The 20,175-nt window shown below is 37.9% G+C and overlaps 1 protein-coding gene across 1 annotated transcript; it reads right to left on the bottom strand.

Annotated features, from left to right (window-relative positions):
• Positions 1-1,165: 1,165 nt before the first annotated feature.
• Taf8 (TBP-associated factor 8) lies at positions 1,166-18,442 on the bottom strand. The gene is made up of 4 exons (XM_083132905.1): positions 18,124-18,442; positions 13,324-13,610; positions 5,421-5,571; positions 1,166-1,644 (listed from the first exon to the last, which is right to left on the bottom strand). Exons 1-4 carry the CDS (start codon positions 18,263-18,265, stop codon positions 1,415-1,417), a joined length of 810 nt encoding a protein of 269 aa, XP_082989031.1. The 5' UTR covers positions 18,266-18,442; the 3' UTR covers positions 1,166-1,414.
• Between the last annotated feature and the right edge of the window lie 1,733 nt (positions 18,443-20,175).

The raw sequence follows: 20,175 nt of genomic DNA, 5'->3' as shown, positions 1-20,175 counted from the left end.
ACGCTGGTTAAATTATTGCACGATTGATTTGGTTTATTTTACTTCGCATTTCTGCCACACTTTGCTAATCACAAGGATGAGTGATATGGTGAAATTGATGAAATAACACAAAGAACATCCAGGCCAAGATTCAAACTCTGGACTCCTGGCATCATAGCATGCAGTGATAACCAGTCTGCTACAACGGCCAGCTGTGTGAATTCTTCTTACATGGTATATTACCATCGACGAGAACTGACATTGTTGGTAAGTGTTTACCTCTATTTTATTATTTTTCTTCATCTCTCGTATTTACAACAGTGTTCATTTTAAAAACTAATATTTGCATTTTAAAAAGTCCCTCTAGTTTTGACATGTGGAAAATACTGACACTGAAGCTGCTAACATGTGCGCTGGGAAGGAGGGGCAAGTGCTGGCAAATAGAAAGTGGGCACTGCATGCATTAATACAAATTTTGGTAACTTATTGGTCACACCTACTTCGTTTTTAAGCTGGTGGCGTGAAGATCTGATTAACACTGAAAACAAAACCTTGGGGTACAGGAGTAATGTCAGAAACTCTGCTACAGAGGGTGTTGACAAAACAATCATTGATAAATGGAAACGTTTAAAACCATACACCAGGAACTAGAGACCAACTGTACATGACCCATACAGGGTAAGCTTTTTAAGTCCGCTTTATGCTAATAATGACTGGACCTACAATTAAATTGGGATCCAAACCACTGCGCCTCCATGGGTTATCAAATCCAGAACCCCTCGATTACAAGATGATGATGATGAAGGGTGTGTGTTAGCATCGTTAATATAATATAATATTGTGACCCAGGAATTATAAACGCAAGAAATGCGTTAAAATTGGTCACATAGTTATTGAACTCCTGGAACAAAAAGTCAGTAGTTTGATTTCATTTATTATGTTTTAATGGAAGAAATAATCATTTTTGTAAGATTACATATCCCCCTATATTTCAATGAAAAACTAATAAAAAAATTAGTGAAAATTGTGCTAGAATGGATAAAAAAAGCAAAAATATGTTGAAACAGAATGATTTGGTAGTTTTTTCAAGAAATCCCCCGAAGTGGTAATAACTTATTATTAGATTGGCTATAATTTGAAATGTTGCTTCTTTAAAAAAGAATTTTAAGTTTAGTAAAAAAAAAGATATATATGCATACTTTATTACTAAATTATCAGCAATTGCCTTGAAAATATACAAACAATGAAATAAATAAAATGTAATACATGGTGTACATGTCTCCATTAACAAAAAATCAGGCCAAAGTACCACATTCAAGGAAGTTCATGTTATAACATAGCCTCTGGCTTTCGGTACTCGCTAAAAAAAAGTTGGTCCACTTATAACAGAATTCATCAAAGTGTTGTTCAAATGGTAAAACGTTTTCTTCCAACACTATCTCTTTTTCTTCTTGGGCATCTTCACAGGTCTTAGATAGGGGTTATCAATAAGATCACTTTCGTTTGCCGATTCCGTTCTGTCCTTTGGCGAGTCTTCTCCCTCCACATGCTTCTCCTCATCCTTCCTCTTCCGTGTCAGAATTTCATCTTCGTCTTCCTCGAAGATTTGATCCTTAGGGTCCAAAGCATGCAAGTATGGATTTGACAATGGTTTGCAAGCTATTACTGGAATGAGATGGAAGTTCTTATAGTTTGCCTACAGCATGTTGCCATTAAATGCAAAGACTGAAAGGTTACTTTCAATACTGACATTAAAACTATATTTTAAAATTCCGATACTGATATTAATGAATACCAAAAACAACATTCCAATCCAATTATGCGCAGAATCCATATGATATATCCATTTCTTAATGCAATCAACCACCTCTGACACGTTTTGCCCTAAGCCGACCTCTGTGGCAGAGTAGTTAGGGGCAGGATTGTTTAATGCCCGGAAATGCTAATGGGTTCCGTAACAGGACTAGACCTTGTTTTCTCTCACAATTTGGTCCAAGTTGCATATTGTTTAATTTCAATACCTAACTTTGACCATATTTAAATTGATCCGGAACAAACGTTTTGGGACCGAATTGAAATACTAAAGATGAAAAGGTTCTTTACATTCCAGAAGCCATTTACACTTGTGGATTTTCTGTCCGGGACCGGAATTGAAATTTATTTACCATGTTAAAGGTCCAAGAACCCACACAAATTCCGAACTTGGACCATATTTAAATTGAACCGGAAAAAAGGTTCTTTACAGATCAGAACCCAACTTGCTGATTCTCTCTCGTCTTGACTGGAATTGAATTTATTTACAATCTCTGGACCTCTAGCAAGCTTGGTTAGGGGCCGCAGGTTCGAATCATGGATGTTTTTTGTAAGTGATCCATCAGTGTTATCATTCATCCTCATCTTTGGAATTAGCCATGTGTTTTGCCATACAAAATACTTATTTATTGAAATCAGGGTTTGACTTGATTTGAATGTTTGGCACTAGGAGGCCTCCCCGATGGCGCAGGGGTAGCATCGTCATCTTTTAATCAAGGGGTCCCAGGTTTGATACCCGGTGGAGGCACATAGTGGTTTGGATCCCACTTTACACTGTAGGTCCAGTCTCGATTAGCCTTACTGTCCATAAAGTGGACTTAAAACACCAACTAAAACCCAAAACCAAACTTCACTAGGAACTGAATCTGGGATCCCTTGATTACAAGGCAACATAGACACCACTACACCATTAGAGAGGCCCTAGCGTATACAAGAAGCAACAGACTACACAACAATACCTTAAGCTCAAATAAAGTAAAAAAGGTAACCCCTACCAAAACACAAATAACTAAGAATAAAATCTGAATCTGGTGCTGCAAATATTCAAGTCCTGCATTTGAATCCATGTCAACATTATGTTACAAATTTCATCAAGTGTTCAGGGACAAATATCCTTGGGAGGAGCAATGTTAATTACTAATTTACCATCGGCCATTTTGTGGCAGAGACGTCTATCGCATTTAAGCTTCAGAAATAAGAAGTCACTTCTTCCTTAAACATTTTACACTCATAGCTATATGGTCTACAGTTTCAGGAGGATAATGGTTGGGGCCATGCAGAGCGTGTCCATGGCGACCAGCCTATGGCAGTAGTGCAACGTTGTACAGTTGGGAAACTGTGGCACGCAAGTTAAACAAGATGTTCTGTTTTCATAAACCTCGCCAGTTTAAGGTTCACCATAAGATGGGGCAAGACATTTCGAACCTGACATGTCCAAGTCCCATAAATAAATTTCCATCGCCTACAGCTGGAGTTATCATTTCTCGAAGAGACATGGGAAACAACATTCATTTTCCTTCCATGTTTTTTTTTCTTTTTTGCCACCACGTTGACAGCTGAGTTATTGTGTCTTGGGAAAACAATGAGTGTTAAATTTGTCTCAATATACACAATGACCGTTCACTGTTGTGGGCATTCTCGAACATTGCTAGTCTGAGTCAGTTTGAGTTCTTATATGCTGGATACTGCAGTGATATGATGTTATAATCCTATAGAGAAATATTCACTATATTATTTCACTGTACTCGTATATACTGTGTATGAATAATATAAAAAAAAAGTTGAATATTGGACACAGAGAAGTCTGTTTCCCGTCTGCTAGCAGTGTTTGGCAATAGCACTGGCTGCATATTGGCTGAACTCATGTTCCTTCTAAAAGCATACACTGTAGAGCAGACTATGAACCTGACTGGTCAAAGCTCGTGAAAAAAGTATCAGAATTGCACTGTCACTAAAAACAATAGATTATTTTTTGTTTAAAGTAAAAATACCAGCTATAAATGTAATTTCAAAATCTTGTAGTACAAGATTAATTGTCATGGTAGTCATTTTGCTATTAGTCACAATTACATAAATTGGTCTAAATATTAAGATTTTAGATACATAAAATGGATAAATTTTTCATATGAACAAAAACAAATTCTGAAAGATGAATTATACTGGAAATAAAGTAATTCCAATGTTAAATATGACAAGAGACCAGTTTAATTGCCATAACTAGACTCTGGATTTTCATGTAATATCAAGTAGAAAATATGTACCAATAATTGATAAAATGTGTACCTAAATAAGGTATTATTAAGGCTATGTAGTATCAAAGAACATCTAATATTAATAATAATTGAGTATCCAAGCAATTTCAAAAATTCTGCTAAATATTCATTTTATTAGAACATATTCAACATAATTTTAAGGACAGGAGTTGTTCAAATTAAAATTTGTATCATATTTATAAACTCAAAAAAGCACAGAAATGTTTTTGTCAACTAATAATTACTTTCAACATCGCAAATTATTGTAGAATATGTAAATATGTGAGAGTTCTTTGTAACTTTTGAAACAAATTGTAAAAAAAAAAAAAAGCATCTACAGAAAAAACAATTGAATTAAAATTAGGGATGGGACCGATTAATCGGTACTCTATCGGTATCGGCCGATATAGGCATATCGGTGTATCGGTAAAATTACCGATTATTTTACCGATCCGATATATCGATTATTATCTGATAATTTAGTGCAAAATTCTGCCATTTTGTTGTAATTTTTATGGTTAATATCTATGCCCTACTTTCTAAAAAGTAAATGTCTAAATATGCAATTTATCTTGTACTGCAGTCACCTTGAAACACACATTTATTAAAGAGGTCAGTGAACCTTTCAGGTTCTTCAAGGACCATTTCTAATTTTATATCAGATCGGTAGAATATCGGTTATCGGTATCGGAAAATTTTATATCGGTACTTTATTGGTATCAGCCAAAATTTCATATCGACCCATCCCTAATTAAAATACATTGTTACTTTTGTACTTTTTCTACAAGGGAAAAACTAACTTGCTACGTACAGGAAAGTAGCTTTCTTGTCCACCGATGCAAGTTTCTACAGGCAAAAAGCAAAACAAAAATATGTAACTTGGCAGTCAATTTTACATGACTAAGCACTATGCATCCCATTGATTAGAAAATATGACACCACATGAGCTATAAATTTCCTTCATCATGTTTCAGAGATCGAAAATATAAGAAAAAGGATCAAGATAGGAAAAAAATACAGAAATATGTTGTTTTATGTAAAGTAAATTAGCAAATATGTAATATCCTTCATTGACATTTTCCTGTTCAAGGTATGTATCTAGAAAGGAATAGAATATGGAAATACATACAAATCTGGACTCAAGTCATAATGCATGTTTTAAGTTTTGATAACTAATTTGCGACAGTGAAATATTAGTTCAATAAAGTAATCTAAGTTGACCAATACTATTATCCCCTTTAGTGAAATTCACTGTCTAACTTAATCAGCCCTATTTGATTTGCAAATGGTGACACATTAGAAGCTCTGTTGATTATGTATGCTTTTTTACACTGATGAAGATAAGATTCAGCTAAGCAAGATGGAAATGCAACTTACATGGAAAGACATTCGTGTCCTCGATCACAAACAAACTGTGGGTCTCCCCAGTGCGTGCGATGAACCTTGTAAGTGCTCGCTCTACGTCCCTCTTTTGACTGGCAGCTTTTTCCCGAATTGCCTCATACTCCGTCACAGGTTGCTTGTGAGTCTGCAAGTACACATAAAAATTTACATAGCTGGTCTCATTTTATAACATGTGAAGATCTATTTTTCTGTTTAAATCCATCAACTATTTTCGAAAGAGCTTGTAAAATTTGGTACCAATTTAAACAATATGGCTGAGTTGATAATTTTCTGTAGTCCTCACATCTATTTGTGGCAAGAGTGGATTGTGTGATTTCATACACAACAGTTTCCTTCTTTTTTGATTGTGAATATTTTTAGGCAAAGCCTGAATGATTGATTTTGTTTCAAAGTCTACTTTATGCACAGTAAGGCTAATCAGGACTGGACGTACAGTTTAAAGTGCAGCGGGTATCGAACCAGAGACTCCTTGATTACAAGGTGACGATGCTGCCACTATGCCATTGGTAGACTAATCAGGCATAACCTTAATAAAGTAATTACATAATTATTTGAACAATCTTAAACTGATTAAAGCAACGTTTAGTAACAGCTCAGGCATTTTTAAAGACCTTCTACAAACCCAGATACAGATATTTTAGGAGATTACTACTTTTGTTTCTTAATATTCTGCCAAAGAGATTGTTTATACTCCTGGCAGAGTTTGATAGGAATTTCTGAGTTAAGAGACCATCTTCGTGACAGACTGATAGAGCCAGAGATTGGGTACAAAGAATTTTATTTCCTAAACAGTATACAAGATATGGTTACATAGAACGATTATTATTTTTTTATGTATACGGATAAAAGTAGTCAAGCTACTTTCGGAGGTATGTGCTTATGCCCTGGTACCTGAAAATTAACCCAGGGCGTCAGTTCCGTGAATTTTTTACGGATTCCCCCGCTTTTCTTTGATTCATCCTTGATTTCCATTATTTTTTTAATTACAATAATTCACTGTGACATTGGCAAGAATGTCCCAGTGTGAAGAACCAAATTTGTTCGGTTTTCCTGAACAAAGTTGCTTTCACATCATTCTACAAGGTAAGAAGATTAAGATAAAGGTTAGAAATAGTAGGAAGTAAATAAGTGTTAGTGTTTAACATTAATATTATTTATGATCACAGATACGAAATTACATAAGTGTGTAATTGGGTGGGTAATGTTTTCTTAGGATAAGTTTTGTTGTGTGTCGTGTGCATTAGTGTTGATGGATGAGATGAGGAATGGACATTAACACGATTCTATGAATGTTAAGCAGGGTCTATGTTCTAGTATGTTATGTTTGAGATAGTGAGAGTATTATTGGCTTTGAGATGTACGTATTAATAGTAGGAAGAGATATGAAAGAACGAGTGGTACCTGATGCAAGGAGACTTGCGGGAGACCGGCAAGAGTTGGTCGGACTGGGATGAACATCGGTACGACGGTTGGTACCCGGGACGTCATCAGGAAGGGAAGAAGTAGGGAGGGATTTCCTGGGAAGTATCGGGTACGTTAGTACGTTCGGTAGTGGAAATATAGAGAATTGTCAAGAATCAGTGAGAGAAGTTTGCAGTGTGTTTAGTAACGAGAATAAAGAAGGGGGTGTAAGATTACAATTTAAGAAAGAAACGAAAAAGAAGAATCTTGGTTAAATTCGGTTGGTTCCTAGGTCGAGTCCTTGCAGTGTTATCCTTTGCCTTTCTCCGGGGAGACGTAACCTTTTTTCGTTTTGGCGTATCACTGTCTTCTGTATTAGTGTCTCCTTCTTGATGTTCCTGTGGGAGGTTCTGCTTCATTATCCTCTTGGTGATCTTAGTCCTAAGGAGGGATGTCCTGTTGTTGAGTTTGTCGAAGGTGGATTCTTTGTGATCTTCTGGGGGGTATATTACGTTCCGGAGGTAGGGGTTGAATGGGGAGGTGAGTGATGCCGGATTTGAAGAGGGAATGTTCCTCTTTCGACACCAGGTTTGTTAAGTCGTTTAGTGACGTAAAGTGCTCGGGATTTCTTATTAACTGGTACGTGTTGAAGTTTGGTAGCTTTTGTCTTAAATCTTCGATTTGTTTGTTTGATGTCTGGCAAAAGAAGGCTTTATGTTCCGGTGTGTCCGTCTCGGTTTTACATTTCAGACATTTATCAGTCTGTCTGACGTTGTGCTTATTTAGGTGTTGACCGTAGGGACCGTGTCCCGTTAGGAAATGTATGAGACCTCTCGTGGGATGGAAATGGTCCATCGAAAGTCGTTCTTTTATGTTTGGAAGGAAGCTGTGAAGTCTCCTTCCTTGCGTAGCTTGTGTCCATTCCTGTTGCCAGACGCTAAACAAGTGGTTGTAAATTTCTGGTACCGTGGCAGGGCGTATTCCAATTAGTTTATAGATTTCGTCCTCTTGTCCATTTCTAAAGTAATACTTTGATGCTCTAGTTTTAATAACGATTTCAATAGGCTGTAGGCCCGCAATCATGAGAAGAGCCAGGGTTGAGGTTGTTCTGAATGCACCCGTTAGGCGAAGTATCACTTTGCGTTGTGAAGATCTCAATCTGTTTTTAATGTACTGTTTACTGGTTTCCATGGCCCACAGGGGCGAGCCATAGGAAATAATAGAATTATATATGGTAATGAGATATGTTTTTATGTGTGATAGTGGAAGGTTGTAGTTTGCTGAACTCAATGTGGCTAGACTGTTTATAGTTGTTTCGGCCTGGGTTGTTGCCAGGGCTATGTGTCTGTTAAAAAACATCTTCTCTTGAAGAGTAATGCCAAGGTATTTAGCTTCTCTTACTCTTTTTAAATTTCTTTCTCTGAGTTTGATTTGAGGGTTTCTTTGTAACTTCCCCTTAAGGATAATATAATGAGTCTTTTCCGAAGCTATTTTGAGTTTAGCATGATCACACCAATTGGATAGCATATTGATTGCAGTGGATGCTTTATCTTCGATTTCCCTTCTTGAGTTACCGGAAGTGAGCATGATAATGTCATCCGCATAAGCTATGATCTGGTCTATGTCTGGATGGTCTTGTAATTTCATAAGCTCCAAGTTAGTATTCCAAAGCTCGGGTCCCAGAATTGAACCCTGAGGACAACCTTTTGACGTGATCTTACTCATTTGTAGATCCGGATATTTGATGCTAATTTTTCTGTTAGAGAAATAACTTTTCAGAAGTAGGAAGAGTGTACCTGGGCAGTTCATATTTTTAAGTGTTTGAAAAAGGCTGGGCCACCACAAGTTGTCAAATGCCCCGGCGATGTCCACCATGATTCCAACCATGTACTTGTTTGGAGTGTTTTGTGTTGTAGACGATAGCAGGCGTAATGCATCGTCAGTGCCTTTACCTTTCGTGAACCCAAATTGTATCCCTGATATGGGTTTGAGCAGGCGAAATTCTTTGAGTCTTTTTAGGATAAGTTTCTCGAAGAGTTTTCCCAAAACGTTGAGAAGGCATATTGGTCTGTATGAATTGACCCTGGTTTCATCTTTATTTGGATGTTTCTTGATGATTATTAAGTTTGCTTCCTTCCAGGTTTCTGGGAATATCTTCTGAACAAGGCACTCATTAAATAGTTGAGTAATGTAAGGCGTAAGTACCGGGGTGATTTCTTGTATTATTTCCACAGGAATTCCGTCTGGTCCCGGGGACTTCTTCATTTTCATGCTGCTTATTTCGTTTTCTACTTCCTGGGTAGTGAAAGGTAATATTGGTGATTCTGGATATGGCTGGTGATACATTTTTCTTGTATCCTTATTTTCCTCGCTGTCGTTTTCAGGTTTGTCGTCTGGTATGAGATTCTTCATTAAGAAGTTGATGGTTTCTTCCAAGTCCTTTGTCATATTCGTGTTGTTCTCGTCATTAATTAAGGTGGAAATGGTTTGCGGTTTTTTTATTTTGCCGGTAGCGATTTTATACGGGGTGCCCCATTTATTTAATTCCAGACGTTTTTCGATGAAGATATTCCATTGTTGTGTCTTATAATTTAGTAGCTCGGTTTCGTATTGCTTTTTTTTGGCACGGTAAATCTGGAGGTTGGCATTTCTGTATTGTGCGATGATGGATTTTTGATATAGTTTCCTGGCTTTTTGCATTTGTTTCTTAAGGTTGGTTAATTTCTTTGGCCATGGCTTCCTCTTCATTTTCCTTTGGTTATTTCTGGGTGATGAATTTTCAATTGCTTGTCTGATGTTTGCAGAGAGTTCCTCTGCGAGCGTGTTGAGTGATTTTTGTTGGTCCAATTGTTCAGGGATAATGAGCTTTTCTAGGAATTTTTGATGATCGATTTTTCTCCAGTTCAATATGTTCTCCTGGTTTGTCTGTTCAAGCTGATGTTGCCTGTAGATTAAGTCGAATAGTATGTAGGGAATTTTGTTTTTGGATGTGTATGGTTCTTGCATGAGAATTATGTCAATGTATTGCTCTTTGCAGTAATTGATTGTTTCAAGTGTTGCAAGCTTGCTTCTTCTGGTGTTGATCTGTGCAACGCGTATCTTGTCGTTATCTATGAGTGCCGTACTAATTGGTGGCATCGGGGCCATTCGTTTGTAGCTATGAACTCCATTCTCCCGTGTGCCCTTACAAAGTCCGCGTAAACATCGTCAAGTACCAGGGACTCTCCGCGACGTCCGAAAGCTGTCTCGGTTAGCCGGAGCAGCTCCTCTGTGTCGGTAGGAAGGTTGTAAGTTTTTAACGTTATCCTGTCCACTGCTTCTGGTATGGGGAAGGTAATAGTTTTGCCCTTGCTATGCTTCTTCCTGACTAGTAGTCTCAGTGCAGTAATGAGAATATCTCTCTCTTCTAGGCGTGAAAGTTTCAAGTTGTGTTCGAAGTTTCTATATATTAGGTACGGATCCGAGGGATGGGATGAGTGTTCTGGCGAGGGTGATGGAGGTTCCGAGTCAGTATCGAGATCGGTGTCATATAAGTCAAGTGTGTCTTCTGCAGTGAGTTCAATTTTCTTGAATGTGAGAGGGGTGTGAGATGATGTGTCAGATGTAGGTGTTCGTGTCAGAGCGGGTTTTATTACCTCAATTGGGGCAGAAGGTGTTGGAAAAGGGTCGTTGAGGATGGAATGGGTGTTTGTAGTGAATTTTATATTCTCCGATAGGTTGGACGGTTCAGTAGAGAGGTCGAGAAGGGTTGGGGGATTGAAGTATGTGCTATATGGGTACATGAAGGGGGGAGCTTCTGGGTTTAGCGTGGAAGAGTTTACTAAATCGATTGCTTTTTTTAGTCGGTATGCTGCCGCTCTTTTAGCGTTTCTTTTTCTTCTACTTGGTGGATTTCTTTTCCGTTTTGTTTTAGGGGTGTTCTCCATAGTCTGTCTTGTCCACTAGTCTTTGCCACATGAGGGTGTATGTTGGGCAGTCTTTGTTGTCTTTACTATTGCATGTTTTGTTCCTGTTTTTACATGGAATGCATGTTTTCGGTTGGGTTTTTTTATCACAGTGTTGGCGTTCATGATTCTCATTTCCACAATGGGTGCACAAGGGTTTGTTTTTGCAGTATTTTACTACGTGGCCCAGATCTCCACATTTCAGGCAACGTGCAACCACGATATAATCTTTGATGAAAAGAGATAGGAACGGTAAATATACGTTTTCTGTGCGAAGAAGGATTTTTCTAATTTTACTTGTGGTTTGTACAACTAGATGTACTGTGTTGCTGTTACGGGGTCCTGTTTTAAATCTCACATTGAAATCATTTGTGTATTCTTCATATGGAATTGATTCTTGGAGATTAAGGCTGTAAAATTCTGTGTAAAATTCCTCTGGGTCTTTATTGGCCGGAACGTCATATATGATCAGAAGTGGATCCTTTTTTCGAGGGTTTTCTACTTTGATGTTGTGTTTAGGAAGATCTTTATTATTAATTAATTTCTCGGCTCCTTCTCTGGAAGCTGTTTCCACTATCACCATTTGATTTGTGGTTCTTATGCTTTTGATTTTGATATTTTCCCTCACTGGATTTACTGTGGTGGTCAAGATTTCCTGTATCTTCTTAGCACTCATTTTCCTATCTTTGTCGGACATAAAGACAGTGTGCTTTACGGTAGATGTGGCTTTCTGTATTTGTTGTTGTTTGTCGTTTTTTTTTTGTTGATACAACCTGGGAGTATAATACGTCTTCTCTAGGGGTTGCAGATTGGACATGGTGATTTCTATCTTGAAGGATTTTATTTACGGCGTGAGAGCCAGAGGTCCCGGGTTCGAATTCCAGCCTAGGCATGCATATTTCTGAGAGTCCCTTCAATGTCATCATGTCACTCATCGTCTTTGTGACTGGCCAGAAGTAGCAGAAAAGCAAATCGATCAACATCTGACAAGTGTGTTGTTTTCAAGAAAATAACAATTGCTGGCACAACGTAAGATATGTCACATTGTGGTGATAATGTGAATGAATGAATGGGTTTATTTTATTTCATATTTCTGCCATTTCTGGCTGTAACGATGAGGATGAATGGTGATGTAAGGACCACTATTATCAATTAATTAACACACTACCTTTTGCCAATATTGTATTTATGTTCATACTGAAACTGAAGTTGATATCTAATTTCCAAACAGAACCTACTATGGAATCATAATGGCAAATCCAGCTCAACAACAGACACATGTAGATGCCAAGTAATAACTAAAGAATTCCAACACACAAAATTTAATACCAAACCAAACGTTCATTGTTTCATTGGCAAATTATGGATCAAAACATCCTACTTCGTGAATATTACGTAGAATCATGCAGTTATTGCAACCTCCATAAACACCTGCCTCTATACATAACCAAGAGCATAAATATTGGAAGGACATGCTGTACAGTAAACCAATATCTTAAAATCTACATAATACATTTTTCTGAATTATTTTGGGTAAATGTTCCCCTGCACTAAGCAAGTCCGTGACTAATTCCTAGACCATAAGGTGACTGACGATAAACTAAATAGGCTAGTAACAATTATGCTAATGTCTCAGTTTTTTTAAAAGGAACTTGCATGTAATAAATTACTCGATTTAAAATTTTTCAATTTAGAAAACACTTACGTATCAACATAACTTCCAAGACAAAAGAAACACTAAGTAATTAAGTCCAGTTTTTGGCATGTACTTTGCTTTCTAGCTTTCACCACATCCTGGGGCTTCCTCAGGAGATGGACAAGACTAGTCAAGGTTTAAAACACGGGGAAGGTAAGTTATTGTCTTTTATCTTTTTAACCTTACCTTTCCTTTGCTAGAGAGCAAAGTAAGTACATGCCAAAAACTGGACTTCATTACTTAGTGAAATGATGGCATGTGGTGTAAGTTATGCCTCATCTTAAAGAAACACTCCCTACAGTTGAAATAAACCTACATGTTTTTTAATTGGCTCTGACAGAAAAAATGTCTCTAGTCTGTCTGTAATGGTTCTCACATCAGTGAAAATAAGGAAAATGCCGAGAAATAAAAATAAAGATTTCAAATAAGGATATTTTTATGCTTGGTATTAGGGGTGTGCGGGATCCCGAGCAGTCAGGAAATACCGAATGGTCATTTTAAAGTCATTAATTCTCGACGTTTTCTGCATTGTACGTTTCTGGAACTTATTGGAAATTGTTAGTTTTTATTCCAGAAATGCAAAAACAATCTTATTCCCTTCCTGAAAATTTCCAGACTTCGTCAGCAAGTTGCAAATTTTTTCCATCCCGAATGCCGGGATTTAAAAAATTTCCTGTCCTGACCTAAAAAATTCTGTCCTGCACACCCCTACTTGGTATAAATTTTTCTACATTGTACAGCTAATAGGTAGAGACTTTTATGTATAAGATACTACAAGTTGAACAACTTTTGAGGGGAGTATGAGAAAAATAATGGCAGTTTGTTGTATACTCACTGGCGTTCGGATATATGCATGCGGATCTGGAAACGATGGCAGATGATTGGGAATATGTGACGGGTGTGGTTGTTTCTGTCCAGCCTGTAGAATCTGCAACTGCTTGGGTTGGCCACTCTGCGACAACTGAGGGAGGATCGAACGCTGTGAACGGTACGCATGAGCTTCTATCCCGTCAATGCTTATTCCCATTTCTACGAGAGCCATAATGACATCGCCAATCACTGGTTCTGTCCGTCCCGACAACTCACAGAATGATCGTCCACTGATGCCAACCTGTGTTAAGACTGAAAAAAATCATGAAACAATTTATAGTTCTAGTTTAGGTAAAACAATATTCTAAAATATTATTTGGTGTTTTCTTAAGGCGAAATTTTAATTCAATATATGAATTGTTCCTGTAGTTAAGTTGCATTACATTGTCGCAGTCACTGAAAATCTATATTTTTCATTGTCTTTGCACCACATCTTGCAATAAGTAAATAAAGTTCCAGTAAATTTCAATGAATTTGAAAATATGGGATTCAATGAATACAAGGCAACAGTGTTATCACTGCATAAAATTGAAGATTGGAAAAACTAATCTCTCAGAATTAAAGATAGACAAAGTATTAATTTTCAAGTGATTACATCATGGAAAATACTTTGTATAGGTCAGGGCCGCCGTTAGGGGTGTGTGACGCGTGCCACCACACAGGGCCTCGCGCTTTCAAGTCAAGTTGTTCATTCATTTCTTGTGCAAGCGAGATTGCATTCAAATAGAGGAAGAGAAACATAATTCCTGTGAAACGAAAGATTCCACCATAACAAAGTTGATTTCTCGCAACGGACAACGGTGTCCATTCTTGTGAAGCCATCATTCAGAATTCACTGACAAGGAACAGCGACGTATTTGTGAATCCAACTTTCCTCGATTTCCTGTCATATATGATTGCTCGACAGAGGACAGGCACCATAAAATGGTGGTTTGTCTACTCTTCAAGCTGAGGGACAACACATTTGAGGGTGTTCCACCCTGTGCTCTTGGAATTTACGATCTGGCCAATTTCAGAAAAGTTGAAAAGAAGAGGCAGCATCAAAGTCCTGAAGGACCGCTTGGGCTCTTTTCAAGCTCTCGTGTTCTGCAGCAGGTTTTCCTCACGGTAAAATGAAACTGTCTTTGGAGTATTTGGTACTCCATGTATTAATAACGCTCTCGTTTTAGAAAGTAATGAGGGTGCGGATTTGTTGGCACTAAAAACCCCTATGCAAATGGGCACCAGAATGATGAAAAGATGCACTTTTCTGTTCTTTGGGCTGACTGTGACTATGATGATTACTGTGAAGAGGGCTCCCGCATAGCATAGTGGTTGGTGCTCTAGCTTTGGAGCGAGTGGTCCTGCTCCCGGTGGGAACCCCCAAACTTTCGGATTGACCCAGCATCGTGAGGACAAATGAGGAGCTACTTGAAAAGATGTGGCATTCTCCGGTCTTCAAAGCCAAAAAACAGCGGCGATGGGACTCTATGTGCAGACCACGGGTCATCCAAAGATGCACTTACTTGGTAGGCCCTGGCTCTCAGAGGGCTGGAATTGTTTGTAGTAGCGTTAATGTGAAGAACATTGAAATTATGGATACGTTCAGTGCTTTTGCTTTTGTTGAGTAGAGAAAGAGACAAGGCCATCATCTACACGATAAATTGGTTAATACATTAGTTGTAAATCATACATGACTTTGTCTACCTGTTTACACTACTCAGGTAACGGTTCGGATTGTTTTATGATTTCTCCTAGCACAAAGACTAATTATCGTAGAATTTTGGAAATCATTGTCACACGAAATTTGAACCTTCCTTAAAGTAATGAGCACTCTTTGGACTCGAAAAAAAGTTATTTATGTTAAAAAAAACAACTTGAAAATTACCTTACGCACTTCTCATGGACAACATATTCTCAGTCGACAAGCGACAGTAAATATCGTAGAAGCGTGGGAATGAATGCAGAAGTAAAGGTAACGGTAACAGTTTCATGCATCGGAGACACATTTCTTCAATTTTACACAAGAAACTACTTACGGAAATGAGTTTCTCCAAGGTTTATAACCTCCGTCGATATATATTCTTCCTAGAACTTCATCCTACAATGCAGCAGAACAATAAATAATCACTTTTCATGTAATAATATTGCGCATTTTGTGAAAATCGACAACATTATGCCGTTGTTTCCAAGATGTACCTGCAGATGGCTCTAGCGTCGGAAGTCACGCGATCTCGCTAGTGGAATCAGGGTTTCCAAACGTGCGATTTTTTTCGAGAAACGCGAGTTTTTTTTTCTTCGAGAAACGCGCGGTTTTTTGTCGAGAAAGGAAAATGGTTTTTCGATGAATTTAGGGGTGAAATGGGTGCTAATGGAACCTAACCTAACAGGCCTAACCTAACCTCGTGTGAATGGTTCGTGGGGCTACCCGTGGATGGTTTTTGGGGCTAACGTCAATGGTTTGTGGGGTTACCCGTGGATGGTTTTTGGGGCTAACGTCAATGGTTTGTGGGGCTACCCGTGGATGGTTTTTGGGGCTAACGTCAATGGTTTGTGGGGCTACCTGTGCATGGTTTTTGGGGCTAACGTCAATGGTTTGTGGGGCTACCCGTGGATGGTTTTTGGGGCTTTTTTACAACTTTCATACACAATAGAGTTGGAAACATTGATATTCGAAAACAAAAGAAGCGTTACAATTCGCAAAGCAAGCGATATCGCACCGTGACGTGCTTTCCGTAGCATTAAGGAAAATGGTTTATTTTAGCAGAAAAAGTGTTTGTTTTCGTGCAAAAAGCATATTGGCACCTTCCACTATGTTCCGCAATACATAATTGGTAAGTACAAACCACGAGAAAGATAAAATATCGGATTTAAATGTGTCTCCGATGCATGAAACTGTTAATAAAGGTAACAGTTTCATGCATCGGAGACACATTTCTTCAATTTTACACAAGAAACTACTTACGGAAATGAGTTTCTCCAAGGTTTACAACCTCCGTCGATATATATTCTTCCTAAAACTTTATCCTACAATGCAGCAGAACAATAAATAATCACTTTTCATGTAATAATATTGCGCATTTTGTGAAAATCGACAACATCATGCCGTTGTTTCCAAGATATACCTGCAGATGGCTCTAGCGTCAGAAGTCACGCGATCTCGCTAGTGGAATCAGGGTTTCCAAACGCGCGATTTTTTTCGAGAAACGCGCGCTTTTTTCGATGAATTTAGGGGTGAAATGGGTGCTAATGGAACCTAACCTAACAGGCCTAACCTAACCTCGTGTGAATGGTTCGTGGGGCTACCCGTGGATGGTTTTTGGGGCTAACGTCAATGGTTGTGGGGCTACCCGTGGATGGTTTTTGGGGCTAACGTCAATGGTTTGTGGGGCTACCCGTGCATGGTTTTTGATCCCTGGTTTTTTACAACTTTCATGCACAATAGAGTTGGAAACATTGATATTCGAAAATAAAAGAAGCGTTACAATTCGCAAAGCAAGCGATATCGCACCGTGACGTGCTTTCCGTAGCATTAAGGAAAATGGTTTATTTTAGCAGAAAAAGTGGTACTACTTTACTATACCTGAGACACCTGGGAATGATTTCTTTCGCACTTTTTTACATTGATAACGTACTATTCTGCACTCCGGAACACTTATTTAGGTGAAATAATGGAATCTGTAACGAAAATAATGTATATTCCTTACATTTACGAGTATTTACTGTTCTTGTTTATTTCCACACACAACATGGCGATAGCTTACCGTTGATCGTTCGTTGTGCCAGTGTTTTGTCGATTTGGAGTGTGCATGCAGTGTTGCAAGCTCCTTTACCGAAAAATACCTACTTTCGGGCCGGATTTCAAAGTATGCTCAAATATTTTTTTTTAAAAAAAAACACCTCAGGAACAAACCATTGACGTTATGTTAGGTTAGGTAAGGCAAGCATAGTTTAAATTTAAAAAAAAAAATTAAAAACACTTTAGGAATTTTAAATTGACTTTTTTACTTACTTACAGGGACGAGGTATGCCTACTAGGTTAGGTTAGGCCTGTTAGGTTAGGTTCAATTAGCACTCCTTTCGTTCAATTTAGAATATACGGACAACATCGGCTTGTAGCAGCAGCAATATCGCGTATTGTGCTCTCGTGCAGAAAGCAAATGGCGGCAGCAGCAATAGCACGTCGGAAATAGATTTTCGTAGAAAACCACATGCATTCGCATTAAAATGGATCAAAACTACATTCCCGAACATCAACAACGCTACAGAAAATTATTTGCGTAAGTACTTTCTCCTGTAAATTTGAAGGAATCTGTCTCAGGTATAGTAAAGTGTTACCGAAAAAGTGTTTGTTTTCGTGCAAAAAGCATATTGGCACCTTCCACTATGTTCCGCAATACATAATTGGTAAGTACAAACCACGAAAAAGACAAAATATCCGATTTAAATGTGTCTCCGATGCATGAAACTGTTACCGAAGTAAATCGGAACCCTAGTAGAATGCATTTAGGGACTTTATTTTAATGCTAAGTGAACCGAACCAAACCTAACCACGAAAGCATATATTGAACAAAACCTTAAGTAATCGCTAAAACTCCGCAGTATGTGTTAACAGACGTAGATACATCGAAATCGATCCATGTAAAAATTGCATTCGTAGCACGATGAAATCGCAATAAAACAAAAGGAACTTGGGCCTTTCCGTCTCCTAAATTTTTTCTTACACGGCTGGTTTACGAGGCACTAAAATTCACATTCGTTGTACCCTAATAACAAAAGTACTTACAGCTCTGAATCATTTCCGTTAATGTTTCTATCGCTTCCCTCTCGGCTGCTTCAAAACCTAATTCAGTCAACAAATAGCAAACCGTGGTGGTTACAGCTTTCCTTCTTGTGTTTACATTGGAATTTTCCGAGTTCGAATTCATGGTTTATTACACAGAATAGGATTATGGACTACATAAATAAATCCTAGTACATATAGTGAGACGCGAGAATCTCTTACGGTGAAGAAAAGTATACAAACATTCAACGTAACTTCATAAAACGATTTAATACCGAACAAACATTACATCACTTTCATGAACAAGAGTGACACTATCGTTACATTTGTCCTTCACGGTATCGCATACATGAAGTTCTTATGTGGAAATGAAAAATGACAAATATTTACTTTGGAGAGTGGAAGATAAACTTAACCAAATGCAATCTAATTATAATAACATTCTCATTCACATATTACTATATTCGTGATCGTTGTGTGACACGGGATATATTGGGAGACCCACTGTAATGCAACCACAAAGTTTTAAAGTCTATCTTTTTCATTAATATTGAAATAATTAATAGAAAACTATAAAACGACACCGCAGATTCTTTTTGTTTAATAATGTTTTGCGTCTTACAGCAGGTCTAAGTTTCGATTACAGCTGTCATAGCCGCATTACTGATGGCACGTTTCTCAACCACCTTTCTTGAGTTCAAGCCCCGCCCTTCTTCTGATTTTATCAGTCTCATTTATTTTGTTGTGAGGTTAGGCAGGATATGCTTAGGGCTCAAACACCTACATTTTTGGAACCTCACAAGTTGAAGGGCGGGACTTGATAAGAAAAAGAAAAGGTGTTTGAGAAGTGTCAGAAAAGTAAGTCCCGTGAACGGCGTGATCAGTGATCACTGATCAGTATGGCGCGAACCGGGAAGTTTGTCGTGTGACGTCTGTGAAGTTCCCCACATTTTCTTCAGCCACAAATACAAGCCACGCCCACAATACCACAAGCCACATCCACAAGAGCAGGGTTGCAAGCCGCGAATATCACGAATTTCAGTGTATGGTATAACGCACGTTTTCACGCAAAATAAGCTAAGTAAACTATGATTATACACATACGTAATGCTTAAATACATCATTCTATTAAAAATATGGTATATGAAATAAAGAAATTACTGTCACACCCCAAAAATAATACATATACATGCCCTAGAAGAAAGACGTGTTTCTCGCATAATGATACCGGCCGCGATCCAGCCACGAATTTTAACACGAGCCACAAATGATAATTCTAAAGCAGAGACCTAATAGAAATTGGATATTATGAATTTAAAATAAAGAAAAAACATTAACGAACAGTATGAAATAAAAAAATTACTGTCACACCCCACAAATAATAAAGATACATGCCGTAGAAGATAGACGTGTTTCTCGCATAATGATACCAGCCGCGAATTTCAACCCGAGCCACAAATGACAATTCCAAAGGAGAGATCTAATAGAAATTGGATTTTATGAATTCAAAATAAAGAAAAAACATCAGCGAACAATATGAAATAAAAAAATTACTGTCACACCCCAAAAATAACACATATACATGCCCTAGAAGAAAGACGTGTTTCTCGCATAATGATACCGGCCGCGATCCAGCCACGAATTTTAACACGAGCCACAAATGATAATTCTAAAGCAGAGACCTAATAGAAATTGGATATTATGAATTTAAAATAAAGAAAAAACATTAACGAACAGTATGAAATAAAAAAATTACTGTCACACCCCACAAATAATAAAGATACATGCCCTAGAAGATAGACGTGTTTCTCGCATAATGATACCAGCCGCGAATTTCAACCCGAGCCACAAATGACAATTCCAAAGGAGAGATCTAATAGAAATTGGATTTTATGAATTCAAAATAAAGAAAAAACATCAGCGAACAATATGAAATAAAAAAATTACTGTCACACCCCAAAAATAACACATATACATGCCCTAGAAGAAAGACGTGTTTCTCGCATAATGATACCGGCCGCGATCCAGCCACGAATTTTAACACGAGCCACAAAT

This window comes from Lepisma saccharinum, chromosome 12, assembly GCF_977018435.1.
Source record: "Lepisma saccharinum chromosome 12, izLepSacc3.1, whole genome shotgun sequence".
Lineage (NCBI taxonomy): Eukaryota > Metazoa > Arthropoda > Insecta > Zygentoma > Lepismatidae > Lepisma > Lepisma saccharinum.
The sequence above is the reverse complement of the archived record's forward strand: the minus strand, read 5'-3'. Positions and strand labels throughout refer to the sequence as shown.